The 10,424-nt window shown below is 60.5% G+C and overlaps 1 protein-coding gene across 4 annotated transcripts in view; it reads right to left on the bottom strand.

Annotated features, from left to right (window-relative positions):
- Positions 1-10,424, bottom strand: part of SLC12A5 (solute carrier family 12 member 5) — a 93,918-nt gene that overhangs the window by 61,903 nt on the left and 21,591 nt on the right. For 2 of the 4 annotated variants that reach the window (XM_069871885.1, XM_069871887.1), the window contains exons 14-27: positions 10,179-10,277; positions 9,556-9,675; positions 9,291-9,395; positions 9,048-9,216; positions 8,066-8,261; positions 7,753-7,922; positions 7,542-7,673; positions 7,256-7,363; positions 6,985-7,107; positions 6,717-6,904; positions 6,375-6,389; positions 5,787-5,920; positions 4,887-4,997; positions 880-4,747 (exon numbers count right to left, since the gene is read on the bottom strand). In XM_069871885.1, the coding sequence (XP_069727986.1) occupies positions 4,906-4,997; positions 5,787-5,920; positions 6,375-6,389; positions 6,717-6,904; positions 6,985-7,107; positions 7,256-7,363; positions 7,542-7,673; positions 7,753-7,922; positions 8,066-8,261; positions 9,048-9,216; positions 9,291-9,395; positions 9,556-9,675; positions 10,179-10,277 (1,651 nt within the window). In that variant the 3' untranslated portion in view covers positions 880-4,747; positions 4,887-4,905. Of the gene's footprint in view, positions 1-879; positions 4,748-4,886; positions 4,998-5,786; positions 5,921-6,374; positions 6,390-6,716; positions 6,905-6,984; positions 7,108-7,255; positions 7,364-7,541; positions 7,674-7,752; positions 7,923-8,065; positions 8,262-9,047; positions 9,217-9,290; positions 9,396-9,555; positions 9,676-10,178; positions 10,278-10,424 lie in introns of those variants that run through there. The other 2 variants (XM_069871886.1, XM_069871889.1) reach the window with 2 other exon arrangements.

The raw sequence follows: 10,424 nt of genomic DNA, 5'->3' as shown, positions 1-10,424 counted from the left end.
TTATTCCACTGCGCTTGCCTTCGCTCTCTTCTTCCAGACGAGCTCTGTCAGGTGCTGCCTGGTGAGTGGAAGGCATAATGACTGCGGTGTGGCCCACATCTTGTCACCTGTCTCCATTTGTAACACTTCGGTGTTAAAAGTGCAGTGAGATTCCTGTTCTCACCCAGTGGGCGTGGGGAGGCTGGGACAGAGCTGCCCATGAGCTTATCGAGAGATTCAGCACGGGCCAGCATGAGGTCGGAAGGCAGCGTGAGAGCTTGGAAGGCTTTCTGGCTGCTGGTGGTGGGACAGGAGGGCGTGCGCTCGGGCCACTGGTGGCTGTGCCGCAGTTGCTCTCCAGCTGCTGCATGCAGCTCAGGCTGAATCCCTGTGCCTCTAGCACTGCCCTTCCCTGGATTCCTGCTGCTGTCACTACACAACCTGGAATTGGATGGGAGTCTCTCTTCGCCAGCGCTGCTCCTCCAGCTTCTCTCTGTTTGATTCTTCTCTCCCTCTATGGCCCTGCAGACAGGAGCTGTGGCTCAGCAGAAAGGCTGTTCTGCATCTGCTGCTGCCTGTCGGGGCTTGTTCTGTGTTGTGCAGATGGGAGCTGCCAAGTGCAAAGTAGCTGTGGAGACCCTGGAAGCAAGTAAAAACTCCCCGTGCAAGCAGTGAAGGGTGTAATAAAATCATTTATTGCATTTTGTGCAGACAGGAGTCTAGAAAAATGAGTACAGGTAAAGCAGTAAAGCATTAACAGGGAGCATTCAACAGCCGAGGAGCCACTCCTCCATTAATACCCGCACAGAGAACATGGGGGCTGTGCCGAGGCGGCCTAGTGCACAACACAAACACTCACAGAAATTAAATGCAAGCCTAATACTCCTTTTTTTGTTGTTGTTGTTTTTTTGTGGGTTTTTTTTTTTTTTGGTTTGCTATCTGTTTTATTTACAAGGTTTTAAACTAAATTGCATTGCTCTGCACACAGATTCTCTTAAAACACAAAGCCTACTTAGGTCACTACGTGTCTATTGAAATATTGCACTCGAATAAAAGTCACTTGGATGGACGTAGAACATCAAGCTACAGTAAGTAAAAGATATCAGATGGGCCGACTGTGGTAACATTCATAACAAATATATTGCACAGGTAGCACAGAAAGTGGTGTCACCAGCAAATCTCAGACCCTTTGGTCTTCCTGCTAGGTTTTAGTCCTGCTACACAGAGGAGGTCTTGATGCTTCTAGTGCAGCTCTCGCCCTCGTGCAGTACCTCATTTGCCCTCTCGCCCCGCCGAAGACCCACGCTGGCACGGCTCGGCGCTGCCTGTGCCGGCACCGCAGTGGCTGCAGCGAAGGGACTGGAGCCTGCGCCATCGCCAGCCTGGGGTGCAGCGCTGGCCGGAGGCGGCTGCGAGCCCCGTGCCAGCTGGGGAAACTAATGGGGGTCAAGACCTTCCTGTCTGGAACAAAACCCAAACGTGTCTGCGCATGTGCCAAGGAGGAACTTGCATGTCTACCGGAGGAGAACACTTGTCTTCACAACGGTGGAACAGCAGAAGGGTGCTCCATGGGAAAACCGAACACTCGCAGAGGCCAAACGTGCAGGGCTGGGTTTGTAAACTAACATGCAGTGCTGTCTGCTAGGACTGGCCCTCTCCAGCGCGCTCCGGAAACCAGCGCCTTGCTTGCCACAGCCAAGTTGTGCCTGGCAGGGGTGTTGCGGCAGCCCTGGCTCTGTCTCGAGCCGTGCCCCTGCTCTTGCCGGGGAATGAGGAAGGGGAATGCCTTTTTCCAGTGGCAGCAATGGAAAGGGTTCCCCTGGGAAGCCAGGACTGCAGCGTTAACCTGAGGGGCTGAAGTGCTGAGGGGGGACAGGACCCACGGGTGATGCTGGGGAGCTGATGAAGCGAAGCTGAGCTGAGGAGCGTGCCCTGGCCTGCAGCCTGCGCTGCTCTGCAGGCACCGCCTTGAACCCCCAGCCAAAGCAGGAGCGAGCCGAGGCAGCGCGGCAACAGCCAGGCTGGAACTGGAGAGGGCTGCCGGGAGCGGGTAGCGGCTTTTGAGCGGCAGAGCTGCTGGCAAGCGTTCTAGGCCCAACAAGCGTGGTGCTGGCATGTGCGGTGAGTGGGCGGTTGCTGCGCACGCCTCCCTGTCGCTGCAGAAGGGCCTCAAATAATTGTAGGAGGCGGGAAACGGCACGTGAGCTCATGCATGGTGGCGTAGGAGCAGCTTCAAGGGGCAGGGCAGCCAGACACCAGCAAATCCTGGTTCCCATGGGGCTGCCCTTCCCAAATCTCACGGAGGTTTCTCCTTGCCTGCCGGCTCCGTCGGCGCCGGCAGGACCGGAGTGCGGCACTGTGTGTCCGCACCATTGATCAACCTGCAGCTCTCATGCTGCAGCCAGGTCTCAGTTTACCCTGATGGTCACCTGCAAGCGCTCCCCGTGGCCCCAGGCTCAGCTCCTGCACCAGAGTCTGCAGCAAAGGCCAATGCAGCCCCGCAGCCAGTTGAGCTGCCACAGCAGAAAGTTGGGCTGGGACTGAAGGGAGGCACTTTGGGAGTGATGGAAATGTAGGAGCAGGGTCTGAGCAGGCACAGCTGTACAACTGGGGCTTGAGTTTGGTCTGGGAGTGTGAACAAGTGGTATCCTAAAGCGAAAAAGCCCACCCCAACATCAAAAGCCCTCACTGTTTTTTATCCCGGTGGCCCTAAGCAGCTTTGGCCTGAACCTGGAGTAGCAGAGGAGCTCTGCAGAGGGAGCAGGGATGGGAGCCACCCAGTGCAGAGGGAGTTTGCTCCCTCGGCGAGGCAGGAGCTGAGGGTGCCAGTGGCTCTCAGAGGTGGGCAGGCTGGGCGCAGCTGTAGGACGCTGCGGCAGCAGCTGCTCCCTATGTGCTGGCCAGGGCGGTGCTGGGCAGCGGTTTGTGGGGCGAGGAGGGGAGGGCACCAGTGCAGGGGCTCGGCTCTGGCTGCGGGACAAAGCGCTGGCACGAGGCAGCCAGCGCTGCCAGGAGAGGGCAACTCTTAGCAGGCTGCACTTCGAGTGGAAGCTCAAATCTGCAGTGAAACAAGTTCAGAAAAGTCTGTGACTTCTTTTCCCTGAAAACTCTTAAAAGCTAAGTTGAGAAGAGAATGAACCTGCGACCTGGCCCTTTCCCAGGGGCTGCCGGTGGCCGGAGCGCCCGGTGTGATGGGTGGGCACCCGCTCCGTGCAGGAGCAGCCTGGCCGCCTGTCCCCATGGCCCGGCACTAGCAGAGCCCTGCATCTCTCTGAATAGATATAGATCTCTATATATAGACTTCATCTGGTTCTATTAACATAAATATGATCACTTTAAAAATACATGTACTGTATTATCTACACTATGTACATGGGGCCAGGGCGGGCACCGGTGGGCGCGTTGGCTGCCCCGGCACCACTTCCTGCGTGGTTCCTGGAACCATTCACATTTGTTAAAAGCTCCTCAGTTTCTCTGGCATGAGAGATGCTGGGGTGGGGACACGGGGGCGACCCTGCAGCTGCTGCCAAAGCTCAAACGTGTTTGAACCATCCCGACTGCAGTGTGGGCTGGCGGGAGGGGACAGAGCCTGGGGCTGCAGCGGCCTCGTGGCCGGGTGAGGCCACGCTGTGATGCTGGGGAGCGGTGGGACCCCAACAGCCACCCCTTGCTGCAGGGTCCAACCCTGTCAGACCAGCAAACAGACTGCTTATGTTAAACTCCGCAAAGCTCAGAACTTTCCTACAGCCTCGTGGCACCATCTGTGACCGCTGGGGCTGGAGCTATGGAGCAGCAAAGCCCTGGGGAGCACAGGCAGGTGCTGGGACCAGCTGGGCTGGTGGTGCCAAGAGCCCCTGGTGGTGCCAAGAGCCCCTGGTGCACCCAGTGCAGCGTGGTCGGGGAGAGAGTGGGATGGGATGGGACTGGACAGGACTCTTCTGCACCCAAGCCAAGAGCAGGTGCTGGTGCCCAGGGGTCCAGCGGCACCCATGCAGCTCCAGCAGCCAGAGAGCGGCCCTGGCTCACGCAGCGCACTGTGGGGCCTCTGCACGGCTCAGGACACTGCAGCTCCACACTGCGACCACTGCATAAGCACCAGGAGAGCACCAGGGCAGAGAGAACCTGGGGTCAGTGGGAAAAGGGACAGGGAGCACCTCTCGCCCACCCAGACCAGGGCTTGTGCTATTGCAGGATCGCTGCGCTCCAGCACCTGACCTCCCACCGTTGCCTCCCACCCTCTGCCCCCTCCAAACCGTGACACTGTATCTCCACGAGCTCAGCCCACGGCCTCCAGAGACGAGCAGCGCCAAGGCAGCAGGGCAGTGGGGTTGTCTGGGCCCGTCCTGGCGAGGGGCAGCTGGGGGGCAGTGCCGTGGGGAGCATCCCCGGGCACTGCCAGAGGTAGGGAGAGGAGCATCTGGCGAAGAAAGCGTGCTGGTGGCCTCTCTCTTCTCCCAGCGCCTCCGCGGGAGGCAGGGTGCGAGCGGCGGGCGGTCACAGGGCACAGGCGCGTCCGGCCAGGCTCCGCGCGGGGGTAGCAGCACGGCGGGGCTGGGCGCCCGTCTTGGCACAGCCGCCCTCCTGCCCGTCCGGGCACTGAAGCAGCAGCGGTGGGGCTGGTGGGGACGGGCGGTGGCGGCAGCGCTGGGCTCTGGTGCTCAGTCCGCGGTACAGTGTATGTATTTATATATAAACAAGGACAGCAGTGCTGTGATGTTGCAATGAGGAACAGCTGCTCTGGTGCTGGATGCTCCCGGAAGATCTGGTGCTGCGATTTGAATGGAGAGATCAGGGGCACGGCTGAGGGCGGGTGAGGTTTCCGCACGCCGGGTGCCATCAGGCTTTTCCTCCTCCCCTCCAGGAGTGTGGTGCAAGGGGGTGGCGGGGCGCTCAGCGTGCAGACAAACCTCTCTCTGGCACCATGTTTCAGGAGTAGATGGTGATGACCTCCCGGCCGCCGCCACGCACCAGGAGCACTCGGTCCAGGTGCTCTGTCAGCACCTCCAGGAACTCCATGTCTGCACGTCTGTCAAGGAGAACCAACGCCACGATGGAGCACGGGGACAGCTCTGTGCCATCCCTGCCTGCCTGTGCTGGGGGAGGTGAGCCTGCACCACAACAGCCCTGCACTAGAGCCCAAGATGAAGGGTCAGACCTGAGCCGAGGGGCTGGGGAGCCTGCCTGCACTGGCAACACAACACAGGGACCACGGCTGTGTGGATCCCTGCCCACATCCTATGATGTGCTGTCATGTTATATGTGTGGGTGCAACACCCTGTGGCCCCACCAGCTGCCCTGCATGCATCAGACAGGCAGTTGGTGCCAACACAGGCTGTTGGACACAGCCAGAGGCAGGAGGAGAATCATAGAATCAGAGAATCACCAGGTTGGAAGAGACCCACCAGATCATTGAGTCCAACCATTCCTATCAAACACTAAACCATGTCCCTCAGCACCTCGTCCATCCGTGCCTTAAACACCTCCAGGGAAGGTGACTCAACCACCTCCCTGAGCAGCCTGTTCCAATGACCCTTTCTGTGAAAATTTTTTTCCTAATGTTCAGCCTAAACCTCCCCTGGCAGAGCTTGAGGCCATTCCCTCTCGTCCTGTCCCCTGTCACTTGGGAGAAGAGGCCAGCACCCTCCTCTCCACAACCTCCTTTAAGTTAGTGGGGGGTCCAGGCTGGACCTGTGCCCTGACACTCACATACGAGACTGAGCAGCCTTAGGGGAGTCACAGCCCCATGTCCCACTGCAGAGAGGGGTGTTGGTGCCAGCCTTGAGGCAGCAGCCCTGCAGGAAGGATACAGTTCTCGTCTCCTTTCCGGTTGCGGGGAGGCCCTGGCATGTTCAGCAGGACCAGCTTGGCGTCCTGGGACTTCTTCACAATCACCTCGTTGAGCTTCACGGCCGTGTGCATCCTCCGCACGTTGGACTGGTTCCTGCGGGTGACAGTGTGCGTGGGCGCAGGAACACATGCAGCCACCCCAGAGCTGCGATGCCAGCCGCCCTCCTGCGCAGAGGGGTCCAGGGCTGGCCTGCAGCAAGGGCACAGGGAGCAGCAAGCTTTGCCTGGCACCAGGGGCTGTGAGCTGCTCAGGGCTGAGCCATGTGGGAACCAGTAGAAACCAAGAGCACGGGTGATAGTTCAGGTGCCCAGCCCTCCAGGGAGCTGCTGGCAGCCGGGGAGCACACGGTGCGGGCACCGCATGGCACACAGAGTCTGCGCAGGGGCCAGCAGCAGCCGTGGTGACGCACAGAGCTACTCTTATGCATGGGGGCAACTGCAGTGGCTCCAGGTGTGTTGCCCCCCGCAAGCCGTGGCCCAGCTCCCCCCACCCTGGGACCCAGCAGCCCCCACCCTGGGACCCAGCACCCAGGCAAACCCAGACTTACAGGTTCTCCCACTCACTGCCAGGATCACAATGCAGCCAGGGAGCAGAGAGAGAGAGAGAGAGAGAGAGAAGACGTGAGCACCCAGTGTGCACCCTGAGTCCCCGCAGTGCGCACCCTGAGTCCCCGCAGTGCATGCTGCCCGCGTGCCCCATCCCTCCTTGGCACAGGTCTGTGCAGGGACCCCCCCAGCCCCTCTGCAGGGACAAGCCCAGGGGACTCGCACTGCTGGGGACCCGCTCAGAGCAAGGACCGAGCTGGTGCAGCCAGGGCCCTGCGGGGAGGGCAGGGATGGCCAGGGCCACAGGGTGTGGGTGGACAGGGTGGCAGGATGCAGGGCCATACGGCTTCATGTTGAAGAAGTCCTTGATGCCCTCAGGGCTGACGGGGCTCTTGGCCTTGTTTTTCTCGGTCACAGACTTCTCCTTGGTCCAGGTGAGATGCACCTTCTCGGGGGCCGCTTCCACCTCGTCGCCAGGGGACTGGGAGCTGCTGGAGAAGGTGGTGGTGGTTTTGTCGTGGATGAGCTGGACCTGCAGAGAGGAGAGGGAGATGGTGGGCAGGGGACAAGGCCAGTCACCTACCCAGACCCCATCCTGGCACAGCCCCTCACCTCTTCCTCTGGCTTCTCCTCGCCATCGCCCGCCTGCTCCTCAGGGACGTTGAGGCGTAGGCGGGTGTTGGCTGGGTTCTTGCGCCGGATGGAGCCACGAGACTCATCAGTGATGCTCTGGATCTGTGCGGGATGGGGTCAGCCAGGGAAGTGGGGCAGCCTGCAGCCCCAGCTCCCCAGCAGGATGAGTGCGCAGAGCCAAGCGGCAGCTTGGCTGGTGGCACAGCCACCATGGGGCTTAGATCCCACCCAGCCTGTTCTGCAGCCTCACCTCCCGCTCTCGCTCATTCTTGGTGAGGTGCATTTGCTTGAGGATCTGGGAGCGCTGCTCCATCACTAGAGTCTTCTCGTAGGTGTAGGCAGAGATGTCGCTCTCATGCTGCAGGGGTGGGGACAGGAGAAACCATGGGGCGGTTTGAGCTGTGCTCAATGCTTCCAGCCTGGCCCTGTGTGGACCTGCGTGTCCCCCATGACACTGCGTCCCCAGGCAGGGTCTGTCTGGCTCTTCAACGCGCAGCATCCCAGCCTGTGGCACAAGCCCCTACCCCAGCACTCACCATCTCCACCACCTCCACCTCCGCGTTGATGCGCAAATGGTACAGGAACGTGGTCAGGTCCTTCTTCATCTGGATGCTGTTGTCATCCATCTGCGCCACCGTGAAGATGCGCATCTTGCACTTGCGCCAGACCTGCGAGGGAGGAGGGCATGGCCATGGCTCGGTGGGGATGCCCCTGGCCCCGTGCCCCACGCCACAGAGCCTGGGGTACCTTGTGCTGCCGCAGGAGGAAGGGCAGCAGCATGAGCATCCCCCCATCGTGGACGATCCACCAGACGTCGATGTGGCCCTCTGAGAACCGCTCCTGGTTGCTCGGGAACATTGTGACATTCTTGGCCACCAGCAAAGCGAGGTGCCCGGCCGTGGTCTCTCGCACCAGCTCTACAAGGGGAAGGGTCACATCAACCAGGGCAGCTTGCAGGCCCCCAGCCCTGCTTGCAGCCCCCCTAGACCCACTTACAGCACCTCCAGCCCCACTCAGAGACCCCTCCAGCCCCACCATGCCCACCCTCCGCAGCGCGTACCGATGAAGTTCCTCCAGGTCTGGTGGTCTTCCTTCTGGCGCCAGTTGCGGGGCCAACCCACCAGCACCGTGTTGTGCTGTAGCCCTCCCAGCCCGCTGGACTGGATGAGGTGAGACATGCCGTCCCGCAGGTTGGAGGAAATCACCACCTGGCAGAAGCCCTTCACCTTCTCCGCTTCCATCAGCCGGCGGATGGACTGGCAAGGGGGAGAGGGGTCAGCTGCTGTGGGGCCAGGCGAGGTGCAGGGGACAGGCTATGGGGTGAGGGGTGCAGGGTGCTGGGTGAGGGGTGCACATCCCCGCAGGGTGCCCAGGGCTCCGTGCCCCATGGCACGCTGGTGGCCCTGGGCCAGGAGGGGCTGTGGGAGCTGGCGCGTGGCTCTGTGCCGTGCCGAGCAGAGCATGTCCCTGTGCCAGGGCTCTGACGGGCGGCAGAGCAGCAATTAGAGTTATTTACTCAGAGAAATTATAACACGTCTGCATGGGAGAGAAACTGTTTGCTTCCGAGGGCTTAATCTCATTAACGTGCCGCCCGGCTGGTGTGGAGGGGGAGGGCTCTCACTCCGGTGCAGGAAAGCTCCTGTCTCCCACCCAGCCTGGCACAGGGGCTGTGGGGAGAGTCGGGGCTGCAGTAGCTGTGGGGCAGCTGAGGGGCGGCTCAGCACAGCGGTCGCTCGCCGGGCACTGTGCCATGCTGTGCCGTGCCATCCTGTGTCAAGCCCTGCCAGAGCTGGCCAAGATTAGGACCAGTGCCTGGTGTCACTGGTATCTGGGGAGGGGACAGGGGTCCAGAGGTCCCTGCAGTGCCCCGAGCACCGGTGAAGCATGGAGTCACCGAGCTCTGCCCCCTGCTTCCCCAGTGCTGTCCCAGTCAGCCGGGGCCAACAGCCTTGGCCAGCGGACAGTAACCCCCCCAGGCTCTCAGGGACAGTCGTAGGCACCCACTGTGGGCAGGATCTGGCCCCAGCACAGGGACCTCTCACCTCCTCTGCCCTCTGTGCCTGCGGGTGGTTGTCCAGGAAGGTCCCTTCCAGCACAGAGGCCACAATGGTGAGGCCCTTGCCAGCCTTGAGCTGTGACGTGAAGGACAGGAGCTGCGGGTGCACCATGTTCTGCTCTTGATCCACACGGACCAGGACCAGCAGCTGTGGCCTGGAAAGACGGTTCTGCAGTCAGCACTGGCGCCCAAACCGCCCCACCCCGGTGGCCCGGCCCCCCAGCCTTACCTCCAGTTCTTGGTGTGGGGGGGACCCTCCTCCAGCCGCAGCAGCGCATAGCGGGCTGCGCTCAGGGACAGCCCCCGGATACCGTCGCCCCACTCTTTCTCCGCCCTGTGGGAACCAGCAGTATAAGGGACGCCTGTGGCTCCATCCGTGGCACAGCGCTCTGGCACCGCAGAGCATTCCAGAAGGAGCAGCCCCACCGAGCTGAGAGGGGTGTGAGGAATGGCTGTGGGTGCTGGGCAGGGTCTGCACCCTCGGTCACTCTTACCCGCGGTACTCAATGTACTTGTAGATGAGACCAGCGATCAGCATGGCCACGAGCGCGTAGTACCAGGAACAGATGAACATCAGCGCCAGGCAAAGGCTCATGCCCAGGAAGGAGAGGGTCCTGCGGGGAGCACCGCACTGTCAGTGTGCCCAGCCCCATGGGGGAGTCAGGGTCCCCAGCCCCAGGCAGCCCGAGACACCCCTTCCCACCCCATCCCATCCTGTGGAGACATTTTACAGGGAAGAAGGACTCGATGTTGTGGGCCTTGTTGATATCAAGCAACTCTGACAAGACCTTGAAACAGAGAGCCGAGACAAAACCAAGAGCTAGTTCAGTGGGAGCAAGTACCAACTGAGAGAAAAGCAAAAGAAGAGAAATATCAACATAGTTAACTTTAGCGTAACTTGTTTTTTTAGCATGCACGGTTGTTTAGCCAATAATATGTTAGTAATAGCGTTATGGACAGCTACCTTTAGCCAATAATACACCGTAGGTAGCCTTGTGGACAGCCTGTCATGTAACCCAAAAGGGTATATAAAGAAACAGCTAACTCAATAAAGGGTCTTCGATCCATCAGACTGAAGTCTGTGCCTTAACCCCCTCACCATCCCATCCCAGCTCACCAGTGGTAGTAGCGGAAGCGGGGCCGCCAGTTGGGTGTCCGCAGCAGCGTCTGCACTGCACATGCCAAGTTGACGAACATGTAGCACATAAGGAAAAACCTGCAGGAGTAAGCATGGGGCTGAGCCGGGCGCAAAGGTTGGGCTAGGGTCGCAGCCAGATCCCAGCACACCTCCCAGCCCCGGGGCAGCTGGTGCTGGAGTGGGTCCCGCTGACAGACAGGTGAGTTGAGGCCATGGAGCAACCAG

The sequence above is a fragment of the Phaenicophaeus curvirostris genome, chromosome 18, assembly GCF_032191515.1.
Source record: "Phaenicophaeus curvirostris isolate KB17595 chromosome 18, BPBGC_Pcur_1.0, whole genome shotgun sequence".
NCBI classification, from domain to species: Eukaryota; Metazoa; Chordata; class Aves; order Cuculiformes; family Cuculidae; genus Phaenicophaeus; species Phaenicophaeus curvirostris.
This window is presented reverse-complemented; position numbering and strand designations above follow the sequence as displayed.